Source organism: Mus pahari, chromosome 21 (genome assembly GCF_900095145.1).
Source record: "Mus pahari chromosome 21, PAHARI_EIJ_v1.1, whole genome shotgun sequence".
NCBI lineage: Eukaryota > Metazoa > Chordata > Mammalia > Rodentia > Muridae > Mus > Mus pahari.
The window spans coordinates 9,474,098-9,496,604 of NC_034610.1; the positions used below are offsets into that span (position 1 = coordinate 9,474,098).

A 22,507-nucleotide genomic window follows, 5' to 3' on the forward strand; every position below is an offset into this window, starting at 1 on the left:
AGGGAAGGGAGGAAGGGAGGGAGGGAGGAAGGGAGGGAGGGAGGGAGGAAGGAAGGAAGGAAGGAAGGAAGGGAGGGAGGGAGGGAGGGAGGAAAGGAAGGAAGGAAGGGAGGAAAGGAGAGAAAGAAAGAGAAAGGAAAGAAAAAAGAAAAGAAAGAGTTGTTAACAAAGAAGTGAGGGTGGCGGGTATTGAATAGAGACCCCAGCCTCCAAAAGGCTTCAAGTATTTACTCTCAGATCTCTGACACAGATGTCAGCTAGGTCCTGGTCCTGGTGAAAGTCCTTTCCTGGACTGTGGCGGTAGGAGACTTGTAGGGGTGCGGGAAGCCAGATTCTGGTATATCTTTGTTTCTGGCTCTGTGCTGGACATCCCACCAATAGTCTAATGATGCTTACGATACAGTGCCTGCCTTTAAAGGAATGTTGCTATGTGTATTTTTACTTGTTATTTAATGTGAAACTTGGGGGTTCTTTTGACTGTTTCCAACAGATCAGCCTCCTAGTCCTGGAGGGAAGGGTCCATATACATCTGGAACAGCAGCGAAGATAACATCTGTCTCCACTGGAAACCTCTGCACTGAGGTCTGAGATAAGCTGGAACACTTTATTACTTGTAAAATATCTGCATTGTCTGATACAGTTCTCAACAAAGTACATTAGCTATCATTCTTGACTTTTGTTCATTTAAATTTTTAATTTTAAGCATACTAGGCAAATATTAATACTTAATAAATCTAGGGAAAATGAGAATTAGTTTAAGTGAGTAAATTTGGAAAAATTAATGTTTCTCATTCAAAGCATAGGGTCAAATTTTCAATTTTTTTAATGTATATGCTTTTTAAAAACACTTATTTATTCCCTTTATAATCCAATATCATCCCATCCTCTCCTCCTAGTACCCCTCATACAACTCCCCCCCCCCCCCCCATTTCCCCTTCTGGAGACAGGGAAGCTTCCCTCGGGGTATCAACCCCCACCCCCATAGATGCTGTTTAAAAAGATTGTAAAACAGATCCCCGAGTATTAGCCTTTTATGCAATTTTAAGCATCTCCTTTTCTCTTTCTTTACATTTTACAGGAGCAGTCCCCTCCACCTAGACCTGAAGCCTATCCTATCCCTACTCAGACATACACCAGAGAGTATTTTACCTTTCCAGCTTCAAAGTCGCAGGATCGGATGGCTCCTCCCCAGAACCAATGGCCAAATTATGAGGAAAAGCCACATGTGCACACAGAAAGTAATCATTCCAGTATTGCAATCCAGGTTAGGAATAAGAGGCTCACAAATGTTTCTCATCTCTCACAGGAGTATGATAGATTAGGTTGGCAGGATAAAGATTGGTGGCTGTTTTTTCTTTAAAAATATTTATTTGTATTTATTTTGTGTGTGAGTATATGCGGTACATGAACAGTGCAGTTTTCAAGAATCTGTTGTCACCTTCAACGATCTGGGTTCCTGGCATCAGACTAGGTCATCAGGCTTTGACAGCATCCACCCTCTTGGCAGCCCAAGAGTGTGAGTTTTAAGACACAGTTGTTAACTTCAGATTGCTAGGTTGTCCTCTTATTTTTGTATGTGTTTTTAAGTCTGAGGCAAAAAGAAGTAGGCTCAAATGCAGAACATTGTAAACAAGTTCTGTTTAATATTTGGTTAATAAAATAATGGTAATGTAAAACATAGTTACAGCATTGAAGGCAAGGCTTTTACAGATTCTAGGAGTGAAAGATGAAATCTAGTGACTGGCACCGCTTGCACTTGATTCTGTCTCTGCCTGTGCATCTTGAAGTAGGGCATACAGAAAACATACAATGCAATTAGAGTTGCTGAAAAGGTAGGTATCACCAGGTGTATTAACTGGGAAAGAATCTAGCCTTTCTGGATTCCATCCCTGATGCTTGTGTGGAGTCTTCCTCTGGCTTTGGCTTTCTGACTGAAGGAATAGGTCTGGACATCAGAAGGCAAGGCTAGAGCCTGAAGGTAAGCAGGCTCATTAGAAGTGTTATGGGTACCCGGGCGTGGTGGCGCACGCCTTTAATCCCAGCACTCGGGAGGCAGAGGCAAGTAGATTTCTGAGTTTGAGGCCAGCCTGGTCTACAAAGTGAGTTCAGGCGGATTTCTGAGTTCGAAGCCAGCCTGGTCTACAAAGTGAGTTCCAGGACAGCCAGAGCTATACAGAGAAACCGTCTCAAAAAACCCCCCCCCCAAAAAAAAAAAAAAAGAAGAAGTGTTATGGGTGCTAGCTACAGAGTTTGGACTTCTGTCCAAATCACTAAAGACAGGGCTTTAAACTGGGAAGCAGTATCAGATGTGACTTGGAGAAGAAACCAGCAGTGTGCGTTAAAGAGAAACCTATCTAGGACACATAAAACAGATATGTGTCCTGGAAAGAAAATGTTGTATAATCCCAAAAACAGTTATTCCTCCATAGAGTGGTCACAGAAGCCATGGGAATAGATCACTGTAGTGGTCACTAAAGACATGGGAATTGAGCTGAACCTTACAGGATGAGAAAAATAGACAGGCAGACAGTAGAAAGAGGTGTACTCACAGGATACTGCACCAAGGTAAGAGGAAACTTGGTTTAGGCAAAAAATAATCCACTGGTGTGTGCCCTGTCTTATCTACCTTCTCCTGAGTGGACCTTATGACCGTTAGCGACTGGGTGTTCTAAGTGTTAGGTGTCTTCCTCCTCTGCCCATACCATGTCTTTTCTAGTAATAACCAGTAACACACTAGACAGAGGTTCAGAGTTGTGTTTTTAGCAGGGCCAGGTCTCTGTACCCTATAACTTCATGATGCTCTTGTGTGGTTTGTAGATTGTGTGCCACGGTGATAAGGAACCTGCTCAGAGTTAAGCTATACCTAAGTATTGTGAAATATTGTTGAATTTTTAAAGTGGTAATTCATGTTTTGTTTTTTGTTTGTTTGGTTGTTTTTTTGTTGTTGTTGTTTTGGTTTGGTTTTTTTTTTGGGGGGGTTGGTTTTTCAAGACAGGGTTTCTGTATAGTCCTGGCTCTCCTGGAACTCACTCTGTAGACCAGGCTGGCCTCGAACTCAGAAATCCTCCTGCCTCTGCCTCCTGAGTGCTGGGATTAAAGGCGTGCGCCACCATGCCCTCATGTTTTTTTTTAAATGAAAAGGAAATAGTTTATTTTCAGGTTTCCATCTTCAGCTGATGTTCACTATCAAGGTGGGATAAGGATAATTGATTCACATATCATAGTGATCATCTTCATCAGGATATACTGCTTTTATAAATGCCACTTGTCAGGCTTCATTATAGCCTTCTAGAGAAAAAGAATACTTGTTTTAATCTCCTTCCTCATAAACGCAAAAGACTTTATTTCCATTAAAGTGTGCTGTTGCTTTTTTTCTTTGGTAACAGTGGAGCTAGAACATCTTTGATGAGTGGAGCTTGTCTTAATCCCCTTGTCTTATTGAGAGAAAGCAAAGGTAGTCCTGACCTTTGTAACTCGCTCAGAATCAGGCCATGGATGCATGCAGTGAGTATTTTGTAATAGTTAGACTAAGTTAACAGAAGGAGGTTTTGTCGCTCTTCTTGGGTTACACTGTCCTCACTTATCTATGGAAGTCAGGTGTGCCTGGAGCCTGAGCATATACCTTCACCTGCTAGGCAGGAGTGACAGTGCCAGGAGTAGCATGCATCAGTATATAGAAAGCTTTCTTTATTCTTTTGTGGATAGATTTACAGCTGACTACTTGGCCAGTGAGCAGTTTCAGCTTCTGGTTATACGCCCATTCCACAGGTTTTGTTGTCTCCTCTTTGAGGATGAAGCATGTATGATAGTCTGGTAATATCTCTGGTGAGTCTCTGAAGTATGAGAACTTCTTCTTTTCTTTTCTCAGCGTGTTACCCGTTCCCAGGAAGAGCTTCGGGAAGAAAAGGTTTACCAACTTGAGCGGCATCGAGTAGAGGCAGGCATGGATCGCAAGTGTGACAGTGATATGTGGATCAATCAGAGCTCCTCAGTGGAATCCAGTACATCCAGCCAGGAGCACCTGAACCATTCTTCCAAGTCAGTTACCCCTGCTTCCACTCTGACCAAGAGTGGTCCTGGCCGTTGGAAAACCCCAGCAGCGGTGCTGCCCACCCCTGTGGCTGTCTCTCAGCCCATTCGAACAGACCTCCCTCCACCACCGCCTCCACCACCGGTCCACTACACCAGTGAGTTTGATGGTATTCCAATGGATTTGCCCCTCCCACCTCCTCCTGCCAACCAGGCAGGACCCCAGTCTGCTCAGGTGGCTGCTGCAGAGCGGAAAAAGAGAGAGGAGCACCAGAGATGGTATGAGAAAGAGAAGGCCCGCCTGGAGGAAGAACGAGAGAGGAAGCGCAGGGAGCAGGAGCGGAAGTTGGGGCAGATGCGCACTCAGACCCTGAACCCTGCTTCCTTCTCACCTTTGGCCACACAGGCCAAGCCAGAAAAGCCTTCCACACTGCAGAGGCCCCAAGAAACAGTCATTCGGGAGCTTCAGCCCCAGCAGCAGCCCCGCACAATTGAGCGCAGGGATCTGCAGTATATAACCATCAGTAAAGAGGAGCTGTCCTCTGGTGATAGTCTGTCTCCAGACCCCTGGAAACGAGATGCCAGGGAGAAGCTGGAGAAGCAACAGCAAATGCACATTGTGGACATGCTAAGCAAGGAGATCCATGAGCTGCAAAACAAGGTGGACCGTACTGCGGAGGAGAATGACCGCCTGCGGAAGCTTATGCTGGAGTGGCAGTTCCAGAAGAGACTACAGGAGTCCAAACAGAAGGATGAGGATGATGACGAAGAGGAAGATGATGATGTGGACACCATGCTGATCATGCAGCGCCTGGAGGCCGAGCGGAGAGCCAGGGTAAAGGGGAAAGGCCTCGGTTGTGCGTATCTGTGTTCCCTATGCTATCTTCTGGGTGTTTCTGTGCAGACAGCTGTATTCACAATCACAAAGAGGAGTTTAAAGACCCCTGGTTTCTTCTGCTCACTCTTGGCTGACAACTTGCAAGGATGAGCCAGGCCCTTAGGGCTTCAGTGTTTTAATTAGCAGCTGTACGGTTATCCTTGCTACACATAAGTTGGGAAAACAAGTACTTAGTAATGACCACTAACAGTCGGCACAGGGCCAGATGGTAAATCCCTATATTTGGTGGGCTATGTAAAGTGAAATGGTCACATGGCTCTGCCGTGAGCAGAATAGTCAAGAGTTGTTTACAAACCCTGGATAACTCACCAAGGACATCACACAGAAAGCTTCGGGTCCTGACGCTCATGATCACTTTAGGACATCAATTTTAAAGTGCAGGGTCATTACCAGTAGTAGGACTTGTGTAGCTATTTTACTGTTAATACTTCAAATATTTAATCTCTCCATATTAAAAAAATAACTTTCATTATCTTTGTTTCAAATAAAAATTTAAATTAGCCTAATGCAAATAAGTTTTTAAAATACCAAATTTGGGATTAAAACTGGATTCTTGCTACTTATCAGGCATAACTGTTGAGAGGCATTTATTGTTACTAACATGGGCACTTGATATTAGCTTGCTGAGAGTGCTGTTGTCTGTCATGGTAGTGAGTTTTATTGATACTTTTTATCAATATAATTTTTTTTCTGATTTCTCCTTTTTTTATTTTTTATTTTTTATGCTGTGCATAAAAGGGGTTGTTGAAACAGTAGCTGCTGGGTCAGACATCTTACTTCAAGGGCATGATGCAAGTTAACCTTGGTTGATATTGTAATAGTCCAGTACTGTGATGCAAGTTAACCTTGGTTGATATTGTAACAGTCCAGTACTATGATTAGTCTCTTTTCAGTGAGTTTTTCCTGAAGACTGTTGCACATAGACTTCTTCATATAGACATTCCTCAGCATATATAGTGCTCTAATTCACTTTATTTATTTTACATACTGACTTTCTTGAATGAGACTAGAATGTAACTTTTAACAATTACATCAGTTTACTAATATTTTTCTAGTACCCTTAGTAAACATCCTTAAAAATAACTGTACCCACCACTTGAACTATTTTATCTCAAAGAATAAGTGATGAGTGAGGCTTGTACAGTAAGGTGCATCGAGTCATTTCCACTGTGCTCATGCCCAGGGCTCTCAGACACACTCTCTAGCTCTTGTCTGCACTGGCCAGCACTGGATGGCCCTCTCTGCCCTGACTGGCTAGGACAGATACAGTGACTTGTGGCTTTGTATTGCCCTCACCCCGGGTTCCATGAAGAGGATGATTTCCCCTCCCCTGCACTACAGTAAATAACTCTGAGTGTCCAGCTGGTATTGGTCACATAGCATTAGCATTAGCATTGCTTCCTTTGACAGCAGATCACTGCAGAGGTAAAAGTTATAGAACATCTCAATTTTCTGTGAGGATGAAATGTTTCTTGAAGATTTGTCATAGTTTTACAAAATTGCTACTGCTTTGAATATTTTAAAGCCTTTTGGTATGGATTATGATGCCTGGAAAATTTTTTATATTAATTTAGTAAAAAGTAATTTCATTTTAATAATTATATATTTAGCTTATTATCTTAGTCTCCAAATAAACACTGAAGAAAGTTTTGTTTTTTAATATGTCTTTGAATGATAAATCTCAAAATATTAATGCCATGTGGACATTTTTCTATTTCTGAATGCTAGAAGTTAGTCTGTGGTTCTATAGTTTTTCATCAAGTTGTCTAAAACCAGATGACGCATGACAGCAACAAAGATGCCGGTGGTGGAACACAGGTCTAACCCTAACTTTTTTGTTGACACTTCATCTTTCTTTTTTCCCCCTCTCTATTACCTGCAGCAGACTGCTATGCCAGCAATCTCTGTTCTAGATTTGGTATGTTCTTGTTTCTTTTCCCTTTGGTACTTTTTTTGTCTTGATTTTCTTTCTTCCTTTGGTGATGGCTGTTGTGTGTTCTCAGTAGTCAGTTCTCCCTAGCACCTCCTGGGTCAGGAGGTGAGCTCTGTGGTTAGAAGCATGCCTCTGAATGTTACTAGACTAGTTGCTCTACTTCCTTGTTAACCTTAAGTGTCACTGTTTGTTTATGGGTTTGACTTTTCTACAGTGTTAGTCATAATCTGATTCTATTTCATAGCTAGTCTCAAGTAGGTGAACAAATGAAATAGGTTTTGCATTGGGTAATTATTTCTTGTTGCATTAGAAATAGATTTTCACTATTTCTAATAAGTATGTTCACTGTGAACTCACTTGAAAGGGCATTGCCACTACTCCCAGACTTAAAATGTAATGAAGATGTCACTGTGTTTGGTAAAGTAAGAGGTTTCCTATGAACCAACATTCTATTTTTTTTAATACTATGTGGATTATCAAAATATTTGATTGATCATTTAATGTTGTTTAAGCTTCAGTAATGTGTTTCTTACCTGATACACACACATACACACACACACACACACACACACACACACACACACATTTATCAAAGGTTAATGTTTAAATGATAAAAAAGCCAGTTCTTTAAAGTTAAACTCTAGTGACTATCTCAAATTCTAGTCCCCTCTTTTGTGTTTCTGTAGCTTGAGGACAGGTCACTCATGGAGAAGCCTGTTTATAAACAGCTCCCCTTCTTGGTGAACAGAGGACTAGTTTCCAACTTCCATGTCTTCATTCTTTATATGAAACAAGGATAATAAACTTGCTCCTCCACAGAAACTTTAGAGATGAAGTTGTACATTAGGTTCGTTAAAATTTTTTGTTGCTGTTATTTTGTTTGTTTTGAAAAAGGATGTCACTGCATAAGCCAGGATAGCCCTAAACTCAGATCATACAGGGCTAACAGGTGTGTACCATAGAAGAGTTATTCATCATTTAGCAAGTATTTATCAGTATCCTTTAAAGAGCAAGCACTGACCAGAGGCACTGCCACAGACGCTAGCCAACTCTTGGTTCAAGAATAGCTTTCTTCTGTGAAGTTATTTGTGATAAATAATGTTTGTACTAAATTTTTATTTCTAATCAATAGTTCTCAGTTTTTCTTATTTTAAAGAGATAAATATTTTGATTATCAATTAAAAATTAATAAAATGTTAATAATTTATTAACCACTGTTTATACATACTTCTTATCCAAGTTCCCTAGTATCAAATATTAATATTAAATAATAGTATCATTAAATATTAATATGATTAGTATTAACTATTAGTATTATTAACAATAATGCATTATTCATATTATTCATAGAGCCCTTAACATGTCAGAATTGGCAGATTATCTTGTGAAACTTCGTAAGAATTAGTGGGTAGTGGCAAGAATGTGTCTTTGGGTAGCAGTTTGCCCTGTAATCTTCAGACATGTTCTTGACATTATCATACAATAGATTTGGGGTGACTCATGGGACAAATGAGACAGGTTTTATCTTGTTAGGAGCAGCAGAGTTTCATGAGGTTGGAGGACTGCCTAAATTGATTTCCAGTCATTCCTTAGGGCTCCCAGTGGCTGGGTGCCACCACTGAGCCAAGGCTTGCCTCCTGTTGCCTTTTTCTGCTTGTTCTTGATCCATAACTTTAAGACAGCAATGATGCCAGTGACATTTCATTCATGGCTCTAGTCTTGCCCTCTTGCACAATAAGAATGCTTACCAACATGCTTGTATCCTATCTCCTCCAGGTGGCAAGATGCAGCTTTAAGAATTCAGCCTGTGCAAAATGAAATCTCTCCTCCTTCTGTGCCCCTTGCACTGCAGCTCACTCTGCCGTCTACCCCCACTCCATAGCCCCTATTTTCCAAGATACGCTTGTATTCATTTGAGCTTTACGGCCTTCTGTGATCCACTCCACACTTCAGAGGCTACTGCCTTAGCGACAGTTTTGCCCTGGCTGCTTCACTGCCCTTTCCTGCTGGGTTTACCAGTCCAGGTGAAAAAGCTGGTCCTTGTACACCTAGTGATAACTCTGTTTAGCCCTCTTGATTATATTACGTTTCTTCATAACAAATCTTCCATTACCAAAGATAACTCCAGACCCAGTGTGTAAGCCTTAACCTTCTGTCACACAGAGCCAGCATGAGTTTGCTTTCTAGACAGCATTTCCTGTCACATTATCTGTAATTCTGCTTCATCAAAAGCACTTCCTGTGTATTAATGACATTCTGGACCATCAGGTAGATACTCCCTTGGCCTGTTTGTCCCTCAAAAGCTTGTCTGAGCTGTGTCCTCTCACCACATATGAATGGGTCACATTGTTCCCTGGGCAACATAAATTCTCACAGGAATGAGCTTCTCCATGTGGTGATAAACATGGAAAGATGTTTCCAGAGACTCCGGGGGCTCTTATACTTAGTCAGAAACACTCTTAGGCCTCCGTCACAGCTACACTGCTATCTTGTAGTTAGTCAGAACACTGTTAGGCCCCCCACAAGGCTACACTGCTGTCATGACCTTTGTATAGGAAGTGCTTGCTCAGGCATAACACTTTGGTCCTCCAAAGTGAAGAAGGATAGAATCAAGAGCTGTCTTAAGTACCTCCAGCCTAATTAGAGTATTAGTCCTCAGAGAAAAGATTCAGATGCGTGCTGGACCTCTTAGCCTTTCTGCCCTGCCCGGGGCCCCTGTCTTAGGATTATAGCTTAGAATTCAAATTTCTTTAACAAAACTTTTAAGAGGAATTACTGTGTGCTGTTTTAGGTGTTCCTTTTTTATTTTTATTTTTTTTAATGTCCTTTGCCACTGTTAAAGGGGTCATTGTTTTCTAATGAACTCAGATCCTACACATAGAGCTTTTTCCCAAGACAGGACTACCTGGTCCTTTGCAGATCTAGGCTCTAAACCCAGGTCTTAGAGTACTAGAAGACTGACTGCAAACAGTTCAAAACATCTTTAGTAATAATCTAATGCTTTCAAGTTTTTTATACCTTTGTCTTAAAATTGGGATTGAATTGTAGAAAGAAATACCTATATTGGAAAACTACTTTTGAAAATCAGGTAGACTCTAGCAGACTTCAGATGTCAAAAAGTAAAGGCTGTCATGATTCTGTTTTACAAGGCTTATAATTTAATAACAATAGCATCCTTAGTATGTTTTTGTGAAGCTATATACACACAAATCTCAACCTGCAGAACTTGTTTGACCTGAAAGCACCTTTTAGAAATACAGACTGGTACACAGCCTGCCAGGCTGTTCTGCTGGCCTTGATTAGATGAGAGATGCCAGATATTCAGTTTCACTGCATTAGGCAACTTGTCACTGGGCTGCAGAACAGTGAGACTGATGTCAAGGTTGACAATCACTTGACCAGCTAGGAGAATGTAGAACCGTATTTTTAGAGAAAATGTCTCTTGCCATATCTGTGAGCCTTTCCTTAGGATTATGAGCTCTGGGATTGAACTTGTTCGCTAAACCATTGTGCAGTGATTGTCCTGCCGAGTAGCAGGAGGAACTCAGTTGTGGAGAAGGGCAAGTGTAGCTTTGCCTTTGCCCTTAAGTTGCCTTCTCTGAGCACTTGATGGTCCCTGGGCTGTTTGATTTTTGTTACTCTTGTGGGGTTTCCTAACCACCACTCTCTTTTGTTTTGACAATGGCTCCTCTGGGGTGTGCTAAGTTGGCTGCAGCCCTTCATTGAAGTTCTCAGTGAAGACCTTTGTTTCCCTGTCTCTTTGTACCTTGGCTCTTTATTAACATTGTCTATGCCTGCTGTAAAATCCACCCTAAATCTCAACTTCTGTTTGGACTTGCACTACCTTACGTTTTTTGGTTTTTTTGTAAGTTCACTTCATTTGTCTTTTTGAGAAGACAATTTTTCTGGGATGTTTTATTATTTGCTGACATCAATAATCCCAACAGCACAGGCTAATGTATTCTTTTCTACTGGATATAGTAGAGGTCTTAGATTTTTATTTTGTATGTTTGAATATTTTGCCTGCATAGATGTCTGTGCCTGGTACCCTTAGAGGCTGGAAGAGGGCATCAGATCTCCTTAGACTGGAGTTACAGATGATTTCGAGTTTTGTGGGAATCAAACTTGGACCCTTTAGAAGAGCAGCCAGGGCTCTTAACTGCTGAAAGTCACTCCAGCCCTAGGGCTAGTGTTTTATTCCAATGAAAATAAGGAATAAAATTTTTAGAGGTTTTTTTGTGTGTGTGTATTTTTTAAAAACATGCACATACAATCTAAGTTCAGAAGTTTAAATAGTTTTTCTATAAACACTGTGTAGGCAAACTGGTGATTTTATGGAACTTGAACTGGATCTCACGGGAATATCTTTATTATAAAGAGTTTCTGCAGTAGCTAGACATCAGCAGTGTAATTTTAGGATTCAAATTATGGAGAGTTTGAATCAGTCCCCACGGTGACATATCACAGTGCTGGTGTAAGTTTTTCCCCACAGCACAGCTTTGTGCAGCATTTCAGTGTCACCGTTGTCTGTGACAAAACCAAAGACATAGCTGTAGGTCAGGATGGATAAAGGGGAGTCTTCATCCTACCCTAGAACTCATGATGCTGAGGAATATGGTCAGGGGGCTGAAGGAGCCACAACAAACAAGGAGAAGCATGTAGTATTGGACACTGGGAAGGGAAGGTGTTGGATCTTTTGTTGTTTCAGAAAGGTAGAACTTGATGACCAGAACTAGAGAAGCATCAGCTGATGGATTCGGAACCTGCATGTGAACTTTTAAACTAGCTGTCACATAAAGCAGAGTATCCTGTGTAGGGGAGTTAACAGTGGTCCCCATAAGTGTGATAGTCAGAAATGAGCCATAAGGAGTCTCAACTCTTACTTGTAAGTCGGAGGCCTTGTTAGGCTAGAAAGAGACTCCTAGAGTACAAGCTGATATATAGAGGGAAGGGAAATTGCTAAAAGAGGAGGAGCCCTAGACTTTTACTCCACTCCCAAGTAAGGTAGGCTATTCCTAACAGTTCTCAACTGAGACTGGATTGGAGATAGGCAGCCTTGTGCTTATGTGCAAGTGCCACCCACATCCCAGGAGAACGAGGGGTCTCTTAACATTGGCGGTGGTTATCATACTATGCAGTTGTGAAAGGGGAACGTATTGATAATTTGTAGGTGGTAGCTAACATTTACTTTAATGAAAGAATCATGCTTGATTAATGTATGAATGTATGGAATAGCTTGTTTCTTTGAGTCATGATTAATAGAAGAATAACACTGGGCCTTGGAGACAAAGCTTTTAGGTAACTTACATTGAAATGGTAAGGGCTAGTTTAATACATGAGCTTTACCACCCTACAACAGTGATTTAGCCTGGTGTTTTCTACTTGACTTTCTGTGTCTGTCTGTGTGTCTGTGTCTGCTTGTCTCAGGATGTACTTATTTGTGTCTTTGCTGGTGGGGTTGATTGGGTGAAAATTAAATTCTATTTATTGTTAGATGCAGGATGAGGAGCGCAGGCGCCAGCAACAGTTGGAAGAGATGCGGAAACGAGAAGCAGAAGATCGAGTAAGACAAGAGGAAGATGGACGCCATCAGGAGGAGGAACGAGTAAAGAGAGATGCTGAAGAAAAGGTTATGGTCCTCTAAAGGCAGCTAGTTCTTACCAAGTTAGCCTGAACACAAATGATTGGCTTGGGCAAAGGGGCTAGAAATTATGTGTATCTAGTATGCGTAAGACAGAACAGGGCCGCATCTTCCAACTTTTGCTATTGGACCAAAAACTCTAGCCCTATCTGGCCTGCCTACCTCTCTTCCGGACTATCTTCAGGCTCCCTTGCCTTCTGAGCTAGTCTCCCTCAAATTCTTGAGCACCATGTCCCTGAGGAAGGGGTATGGGGTGTGATACTGCTCTGGTTTTCCCAGGCAGAGTTCAGGTGGCTTTTATGAAGGTGTTACAGTTATTGTGAGAATTGAGTGTGAGTTCTGTGGGAGGCAACAGTAACATGGAAGTCAATCAGTTCTCATTAGCCATTTCAAATAGCTTATCCACTAAAATCACTTAATTCTGATGGTAAAGAGTGTAGATGGCTTGTAAAAAACACACAAAATTAATAATGCAACCCAACAAACATTCTGGTTATTTCTTTATGTGGACTTTAACTCTGATACTTCTCCATAGTTGAATTTTAAAATGATAGCTGATTTTTGACATTCTGCAAAACAAGAACTTAAGGTGTAATTCTAGGATCTCTCTGCATCTTTTGTCTGAGGCTGAGGTTCTGCTGGGTGAGGAGGCTGCTACCCTGAGTCCAGGTCTGCTCTACCCTACCCCAAGGACTGTATGTTACTGTTTGGTTTGAGAGAAGCTATTTTTCTCAGTTACTTCCCTTCCATGAAGGTAGAAGCTCTGAGTGTCACTACTGGTCGGGAAGAATTTAGTTTTTATTAATAGTTATCTCCTTGATAGTCCCCGTGAGCTATGTAAATAGAACCTTCTCCCCCTCATCCAAGAAACAAAAAGTTAAAAAACATTTTTTCAAGGAAGTTCTTTTTAATGAAAGCAATGATTTGATCACAAGACAATCTAAGAATATGATTGATAGACATCATGAGGCTCATTTAAATGGTCGGTGTAAGGCCACACACTTGCATCTGAAACAGTGTCTCTGTTACAGCAGAGTAGTCTTGGAGACTTTGAGTTTAGGATCAGTTTACCCATGAGTCTTGAACGTGTGTAAGTAATGTTCGTGGAAACTGATGATCTCTGCAGGAAGTCAGGGTATCCAGCACAGGAGCCATGCGGCTTTTAAATTATGGGGTCTTGCTTTGCTGTTTATTCTGAGAGTCCTCAGGCTGCAGAGAGAGATGCATTCCCAGGTTAGGGCTGGCCAGTTACTGGGATGAAGCACCCTGGTCATTGCATCAGAGTTGTGTGCCCAGAGAGAAGCAGGCTATGATTTCTGTGTTGAGAAACTCTTCGTTATTTAATTTTTCCAGTATGTGTTTTCATAAGTCATAATTATGTCAAATATCCTTGTGTTTTAGTAACTGTCTCTATAATTGAGTAGTCAATGTAAAAAAGAAACTGAAATACTATTTTTACTACAGAATGTCCACAATTAATGACTTTGATCTGTTATGGAATATGTGCATTCATTTTCTGGATAAAGTCACCATGGTCATTTCATTGTATCTGCTCTTGGTGTAACTGAACAAGGTTGGTTTGGTCTTTCCCTACAGGGTTATTCAAGCATCTGTTCTTCATGTAATTTTAACATTCTTGCCACTTAAAAACCACCGAAGTCATAGTTTAATTACCCAACCTAAGATAGCACTGATATTGTATAGTCAAGAACATAAAAATTCTTTCCTTTAGGATTTTACAACATAAAAGAAGTAAAGCGGAAGTTGGGGCCAGGGTATTGAGCAGGGCCGGCCTTTAGTCTTCCCCTTTCTCTCACAGAATATGAAGCAGGGAGCACTGTATGTTCACTGTGTGTGCTTGTGTATAGCTCTAGAGGGACACAGGGAAAGAATATGGCATAGTAGAGACCAACAAACATGATGTCAGCATGGTCCCTGGTGTCAGTTCTCTATGGTTGGATGAATTCAATCCTGGCTGCCCTTGAACGTTTGCTTAAGTCAAGGCAGATTGTCATGTTTGCTCTTTCGTCCCTTTTCATATTTACTTCCTCCTTGTGCTCTAAATCTCTTGTCAATCCTTAACAAACTGTGTTGTTGCCTTTTTAAATGTAAAAAGAATTTCAATACTGTCAACTGTAGTTTGCCTGAATGAAAATGTACAGTGTGTGTCAGAATATATCTGCTAACACTATTAATGCTTGGCTCCCATTTTCTGTTCCTCAGAGAGTTTATTAAGATTTGAAACATATATTAACTGTGGAAGCATACATGTTAGATTGTGGCTTTGGGAAAATGAGTGATATTTCTTATTGTTTATGGTTTCCTTTTGAAACACAGCTGAAAAAGGTAAGTTAATATCCTGTCCAAACGGAAGAGGAGAGAAAAAGTTCTAGGAAAAGAGGAAAAATAAAGAATGCAGATGCGCCTAAGTCTAACTGTGCAAATGAAAAGTCCTAAGATTTGACTTATCCCTTGCTTCTGAGCAGTTCTTGTAAGTGTGGGGCAGTGTGGTGTTCTAATAAGTCTTGAGGCAAGAGGCTCTCAGGATTGGCCTGCCCCTTCTGTTGCAGTAATTGTGACACTGAAACATGTCTTGTGGATATGTTCTTTATAGTGATGATCAGGGCACCTGTCATTCCCTGAAGGCACTAAGGGTCCACCGATTCCCCCTGACCCTTGACCTTTTGCACTCTTGTCTATTCCTGCCTGCAGAGGCGACAGGAAGAAGGGTATTACAGCCGCCTAGAAGCTGAGAGGCGCCGACAGCACGAAGAGGCAGCACGCAGGTTGCTGGAGCCCGAAGAGCCCGGGCTGAGCCGACCTCCACTTCCACGGGACTATGAGCCCCCATCCTTGTCCTCAGCACCCTGTGCCCCTCCTCCCCCACCTCAGCGAAACGCCTCCTACCTCAAAACACAGGTCCTCTCCCCAGACTCGCTGTTCACTGCCAAGTTTGTTGCATATGATGAGGAGGAGGAGGACTACGGCCCAGCAGGTCAGGATAAGTACCCCAGCACAAGGAAGTCTCATGAGCACCTTCCTCTTGTCACCCTTAAGCCGCAGCAGCCCCCCTGCCAGCCACGCCCAGCCTCGGATGGCATCTCCCTCTGCAACTCATTCCAGCCACCCTTGGCCAAAGCCAACAGTACTGCTTACAAAGCAGGCCAGCCCCCGCCCCTGCCAGGCAAACCAAGCCTGTACCATCCTGGCCACTGGAAAGGTCGAGGTAAAAGAGGGCATGGTTAATCAGACTTTTCTGTCCTTGATGATTGAGCCTGGAATCTCTGTACCCCTGCCACTTGGCAAGGTACATGGAGACCATGCCTGCTTTGGCACTGGGTTTTATCTGATCACTCTCAGCATGTGATCTACCTCTGCCTCTGATGTGGTGTTTGTGCTAATCCTCTTAATTTAGCCTTTCTTCTCAAAATTTTATTATACTTAAAGTTATTCTATCCTGTAATCCACTGACAACAGTCAGTCCTCCACTATCACCACATCATTTGAAGTACTGTTGGTCTTGGCTTTCTTCTGTACCTCTAAAAGTAATTCTTCCCTTTGGTCAAACAACTGCCTTCTCAAACATGATCTGTAAAGGCAGAGTACCAGGTCCCAGCTGCATTTTAAATTTACATCATTTAATGTGAGTAGAACATGTGGCTCTATTCCTGAGGCCTATGCAGTGACTCAACCCCCTATAGAAGTTTGGTGGGACATTGGGGCATGCACTGAAGTAGCTAACAGTAAAGCTTCACCAACTAACACAGGCAAGCCCTCACCACAGACTCCCATCCTGAAATTCTTCCTCTGTCACTCTCACTTGTTCCATTACATTTCATTATCCTTCTCTCTTGCACCTCATCTACTAGTGTATATAGACTTTTGTTGGCTTGCAGTTTCTGGTAGTTAAACCCTTCTGACTGACGCTGATTGCAGTGGTTCCCCTGTTTATGACAGAGCAAGAGTTGCCCACAAAGATCCAGTAAGCAGAAGATGTAGCTCATTTAGATTCATATTGAGAGTTTTAACTGTCTTGGCCCTAAATGAAATAGAATTCTGGCATCAAACATCCAGTAGTATAATTTTAGTGAGTAAACTTCTGTGAGATTTTTATATGAATGTGAACTTGGCAGTTCTGAAAGAGGCTGACTCAACAAGGCTTGTTTCCTACATACAACAGAGCAGTTCTGCTAGAATAATGACATTTTCCCAAACCTGTATCAGACTCTTTTAATCTCTTTTGGAGAGTTGGTATGCAATATTCTTCAGTCATTCTGAAAGCCCAAATCCAGTGTTTCTTATAAAATTCCTGTTATAAATGTTGAGAACTTGGTGCTCTTTCAAGGCATTTCTGGAATAATACATTTTGAAGCAAAGTGCTTTTGATCGTATATCAGATTTTATAGTTGGATTATATGTAGTTTATGAATGGCAAGACAAACTGGATAGTCTCATTATCGTTAGGATCTACAGCTGTGGATTTCAGCTCCCAATCAACCCGCCAACCCTTACTTTATGTCACACCTAAAGCATCGCTGTGGAGACACCTGCACACACGCAGCAGTGTCGTGTCTTGTCTGTCTCCTTCGTGTGCTGTGTCTGGCCTTCCTGTGATGAAGCATGCTTCTGTAGGTGGGACTTGGCCTCTTCCAAGGGTTCACATGAGACAGCGCTTATGTACTTGGAATGATGAAGAGTGAATTTTGATGATAGGATGTCTTTAATTGATGTGTTTGTTTTGCTATAGATTTTGGGAAATTAGTTATAAGTGAATGGATATATATGTATATATATATATCATATATATGTATGTATATGATATCATATGTATATATATGATATCATGATATATATATGATATGATATATGTGTGTGTGTGTGTATATATATATATATATATATATATATATATATATATATATATTGATACATATAGTCAGCTCCAAGTTTTACTGTTATAGCAAACTCAAAATACAATGAAAGATTTGCCCATGGAAGAAGTCATTGTCACTCTTAGCAAAGCACAAAAGTACAAAGCACTGTTCTTAATTTCAGACAAAATGAATATACGGTTGGGAATTGAGACCAACTGTGCAAATACCATGTTAGATCCCACTGTAGATTGCTAGGAGATAGATAGAAGACAGTCTTTGCTGGAGCTGACACCTTCTAAGATGACTTGGGAGCCTAAACTTCTGGTGCTTGAACTTGCAGTTTGAAGGCCTCTAGACTCTGTCCAAATACATCCAACAAATCCTAACCTAAGAGCTCTTTATATGCAGGAAAATTTGTTCTCCTTTCTCTTGTCTAAAAAGGAGTGGAATTTTGTAATCTGAAAACATAGTGATAATTTTGTGGCCTATTTAATCCAATCTTGTCCTTGTTTGCCAAATATTCTGAGTCTCTTGTATTCTATACATTATAATCTTGTTTTTCAGATATGAATATGCTTTTATGAGTTTTTTTTGTCTGCATGTATGTCTGAGTAACCAGGAACTTGAGATAGTTGTAAGCTGGGAACCTAGCCCTGGGCTTCTGCGGTTGCCACAGGCTCTTAGCTGCTGAGCCCCTTACTGTATTTTGTGATGTTACAGTAGATACAGCAATGGCACTGAGGTATTCTATATTAGAGCATTACTGTAGACTTGGATACATGGTAAATCTTTATTTGCATCATCTCATACTGCCTCCTGAAGTTCTGGCAACTGTTGGCCAGCTGGTGGGCATCAAGCTCAGCTGCGCTTTCTTGGTTAAGATAGATGGACTTGCCCAGGGCCAACTTATGTTGTTTCTGGGAATTTTTTATCAGCATTACTAATACGAGTGTTAGGAATTTTATCTTGGTTTCATTTTGGTAACCCATTTGTTACAAAGGCTTTATTTTACTTTTAATAATTACATCTATCTTGAAAAAGAAATCTAGTAGTTACCCTCTACAAAGGGATTTTAATTATAGATGTAGGTTTGTCACTTAAACTTTGGGATTACATTTGCTCTCAATGATTATATGCAAAAACTCCTACAGTGTGTCAGGAGTATGTCTAAACATTTTTGCTTTCTCTCCCATTTAAGTAGGTCTTCTGTGGGTTTGTTTTCTGCATTTGTGGTTATTGTGCCTTGTTTTTAAGTTCAGGGGTTTTATTGTTTTTATTTTGATTTGATTAATTTTTAAAGGATGCACTGTAACTTTTCCATTCTAAGTTACTGAACATAGTGATTGGATTACCTAGGCTACTAAGAGTAGTAGATTTTATATTAATGAATCTTTGAGCATATAAAGAGCCTTTGATTTCTTGGGGTTTTTTCTATTCTTCAATAATTAAGGGAATCCTGTTTTTCGGCAGACACTCTAATATGAGTAAAGTTTGAGAGAAAATTAAATACTTTAACTTGGACTTTTTTTCTCCCTCTGGAAAAGGACCAAACTCTTATTCGGGATCTGCAGGCACAGCTGTGGGAGCCTATGACGCTCCTCGGGAGGCAAGAGAGAAACACACTAGAAGGTACTAGGGCTGGGCGGGGCTGCGTCTAACCTGTGCTGGCTTATTCTCATTTTCATTTGATTGCTCAATTGTATCAGACTTTATCAGGATTCAGGTGTTTGTTATTATACAAAACCATGTGAGAATGTAGTCTGTCTGTCCTCGCCCCTCTCCCCCCACACACCCTCTCTCCATTCCCCCCAACCTCTATAGGTCTAGAACTTACTGCGTAGCCAGGCTGGCCTCAAACTGTTGGTAGGCCCTATTCTTCGGTGTCCCTAGTACTTTGATGTCGGGTGTGAGTCACACTTGTACATGTAGGCTTTTTAAAAGTGGTGTTGCTATCATGGGTCTTTTTGCGGTGGTACTGGACCTGCTGTAAGACTTAAAGTACTAGAGCCATGAAGGCCAGGCCTGCCAGTACAGGCTTGTTAGCACAGGCTGGTCCCCTCTGTGGATTAGCTAGACATTTAGTTCATCTTCGATGTCCTCTGCTCTTGTAACATTGAATTGCATTCATCAGTGCTGGTCCAACTCTCCGTATTAGACTGAGGAAGATTTGTGGAAATGCTGTATTTTTAAACTACCCCCACAATTAAACTTGCTTAGCTGGCAAGAGTTGCCTGCTTACTGAAACTGAACTCACTGGCTTTGTTATTTTCTTTCTCCATTTTTAGTGGGTATGGAGGCCTTAGATTGATAGAAATTATCCTAAAATTACTCAACTCATTAAAAGAGTGTCTCTCTGTGGCTGTGCAGGCTGCCATGTCTTCCTAGTATTTATGTGGTCTCTGGTTCACCACTGAGCAGTCTCTGGTTCCCTTATTCATTTTTGAAAGTCACTGTCGAGAGAACATTTTGCCCCTTTCTGAATGGAATTATTTGTTAGTTTATTACTCTTTTTTTTTTTTTTTTTTTTAAGTTTTAATCATGAGTGTTTGGCCCAGGTGGTTATGGAGCTCTAAGGAGCTCTTCTCTCCCTTTTCTTTGAACTTGCATTTAGTTGTATGAGTACCGACTGGCTTTTCAGACCATAGTGTTGGTATAGTTGTTCTCAACCACAATACACAAAATTACTTCAATAATGTGCAACAATGAACAAGTCTCACTGAAACGTTACAATTCTTATGAAAGTTTTCGTAGGCTAGTTATTTGTATTTTGATGCATAATCTTTTGTGTTTTCCTCTTGTCCAGCCAAGATGCCGACTTACCTGGCAGTTCTGGAGCCCCTGAAAATCTGACATTTAAAGAGCGTCAGCGCCTCTTTTCACAAGGGCGAGATGTGTCTGACAAAGTGAAAGCTTCCCGTAAACTAACAGAGCTGGAGAACGAACTGAACACAAAGTGAGAGGACAGAGGGCACCTTTACTCGAGCAGGTCTGCCCTAGGCAGGGGCTTTGTGGGGCAAAGCCTGAAGAGGAAGGAACAGTTGTACTTCTAAGTGATGTTTATTTTCTGTATCTGAAATGGTTGCAATTTAGAGATGTTTCAATTCCAAGAAACTTTGTTTTACTTTACCAAGAAAAATCCTGTCTGCTTCTTAGTGATCTGACTCACATGAAGTTACCTGTTTCTGTTAGCTTTTGGGGGGAGTCTTGGACTCATAGGGCAGAATGAAGGGCTTTAAAGATGACGGGCTATTTCCTCTACCCTGTCTTCTTTTATTGTCATTCCAAGGGCAGTAGGCCAAGAAATTATCTTTCTGGTTTTTTCTCTAAACTCCATTTGGTTACCAGGCAGTGCCAGCTGAGCAGGTTAGAGCACCACTGTGTCATAGTGGACCCTGTCTGCAGGTGACAGGCTTCTCAGCCCAGGGCGGATGCTGCCTTTATCTTCTAGCAGATGTATGAGGCGGCTAAATGGAGTTTCTTATGTAAGGTGCACAACACATTCTTGACAAATGTGAGCCTCCTGATCAATTTAAATGTTTGAGATTGAATATCTAATAATTCAATTTTGAAAATTCTCAAAATAAAATTTGAGGATTTGAGCCTAGGGGTTTTATTTTTATAAATACCAAGTCATCATTAGACCAATCACTGGTGGAAATTAAAGACGGCAGTTATGTTAGAAAGTTATCTAATATTTCGAAGGTTCCAAAGGATCTAGAGCTCTCTAGTTATACAGCATTCATATAGGAATGAGCAGAGACATCTGAGAAGAGTGAGGGAGCTCATGGGTGGCAGTCAAACATACATGTCTCAGAAGTTATACATTCAGTAAAGAGGTGGAGACCCACTATCAGGAAAGGAAGGAGTGAGTTGCTGTGCCTCCTCTGACTCACTTGCTTTCTCAGCATAATAGACTTAATTAATTTCAATTCCTAAACTTTGCACTGTCATTCCTCAGGTGAGTTGTGGGAGGCAGACGTCAGTTTGCTTATTTTGTGTGAAAGCTGACTTTATGATTTCAGGCACACTTTCTATATGAGACCCCTATCTGGACCCCTAATGTGGGTCCAGATGATCTTCCTGTAGCATACTATTCTCTTACAAATCTGTGCATCAGGAAAATATGCACACTTTCAAATAGAACAGAGGTATTTGCAACCTGAAAAACCACTTTTAATAAGAGCTGTATGATAAATTGTTGAAATGCAAGTGTAAATATTTTTTATGTTAATCCAGTTTCCTATTTGAAAGTGTCTCTTTGCTGTTTCCTCTGTAAGAGAATAGAATGGCCATGAGTTTATGAAGGATGTGCACACTCATCTTGCCTAGGAAGTGCAATCTCCTTGTGACTGGAGCACACTGGCAGCCTTTGGCTGTCATAATCATACATCCCAGAGAAGGGCAGGCACCTGCTGTCGCTAGTGCACGGGAAGATAGATGCACAGAAGAGCCAGCTAGCACCTGAAAACTGCATGTGTGTTTGTGAGACCTGTAGTAAAGTAGACTTGGCCATCCCTGGACTGTGAGGTCAGATGTGAATACATGTTGTAATAGCACGTTGAATAGCGTGCATTACTGTGGGGAAACACCCAAACTGCTGTTGTTTTTCATTTCTACTGTATTTCAGTTGCAGCCTATTTTTAATAAACTTTGTATCTATTTAATTGTATTTGCTATTGTTTTCAGAGTGCTGACAAAATTTATATTTGTAATGCATTCCTCTTCCCCATTTCCATCTGTCACTCCTTCATTAAACTGCTGAGTCATTCCTTCCTTTGTCCCTTGGTTGTTTTTCTGTCTGGGAAAGTGCTCTTTGATGGCCCAACCAGCTGAAGACCAGGTTGGCATTTTCACAAAAGTCCCTTGTGAGAGCTCTGCCTCCTCTATCTACATGTCTACCCCTTATGCATTCAGCATCCCAAATGAGCACTGGGACCATGTCTCCTTTCACTGCCCGATCCCNGTCCCTGGACTGCCTGAACATACGGATANGCTCATTGCCTAAACGGACTCCTGCTCATACACAGTACTCANGATTNCTGGAATGAANGTATGTTTTATTGTCATGGCACAAGGTACACTGCCCAGCTGGAACTGGTCAGTGGGCTGATTTGTGGCCTCACTCTCATGCC

At 41.3% G+C, this 22,507-nt stretch overlaps 1 protein-coding gene across 11 annotated transcripts in view; it reads left to right on the forward strand.

Annotated features, from left to right (window-relative positions):
* Positions 1–22,145, forward strand: part of Afdn (afadin, adherens junction formation factor) — a 132,467-nt gene extending 110,322 nt beyond the window's left edge. For 3 of the 11 annotated variants that reach the window (XM_029532967.1, XM_029532968.1, XM_029532969.1), the window contains 8 exons: positions 491–582; positions 1,079–1,264; positions 3,869–4,864; positions 6,810–6,845; positions 12,355–12,489; positions 15,214–15,727; positions 18,920–19,004; positions 20,179–22,145. In XM_029532967.1, the coding sequence (XP_029388827.1) occupies positions 491–582; positions 1,079–1,264; positions 3,869–4,864; positions 6,810–6,845; positions 12,355–12,489; positions 15,214–15,727; positions 18,920–19,004; positions 20,179–20,332 (2,198 nt within the window). In that variant the 3' untranslated portion in view covers positions 20,333–22,145. Of the gene's footprint in view, positions 1–490; positions 583–1,078; positions 1,265–3,868; positions 4,887–6,809; positions 6,846–12,354; positions 12,490–15,213; positions 15,728–18,919; positions 19,005–20,178 lie in introns of those variants that run through there. The other 8 variants (XM_021221766.1, XM_021221765.2, XM_029532971.1 and 5 more) reach the window with 5 other exon arrangements.
* The last annotated feature ends 362 nt before the right edge of the window (positions 22,146–22,507 follow it).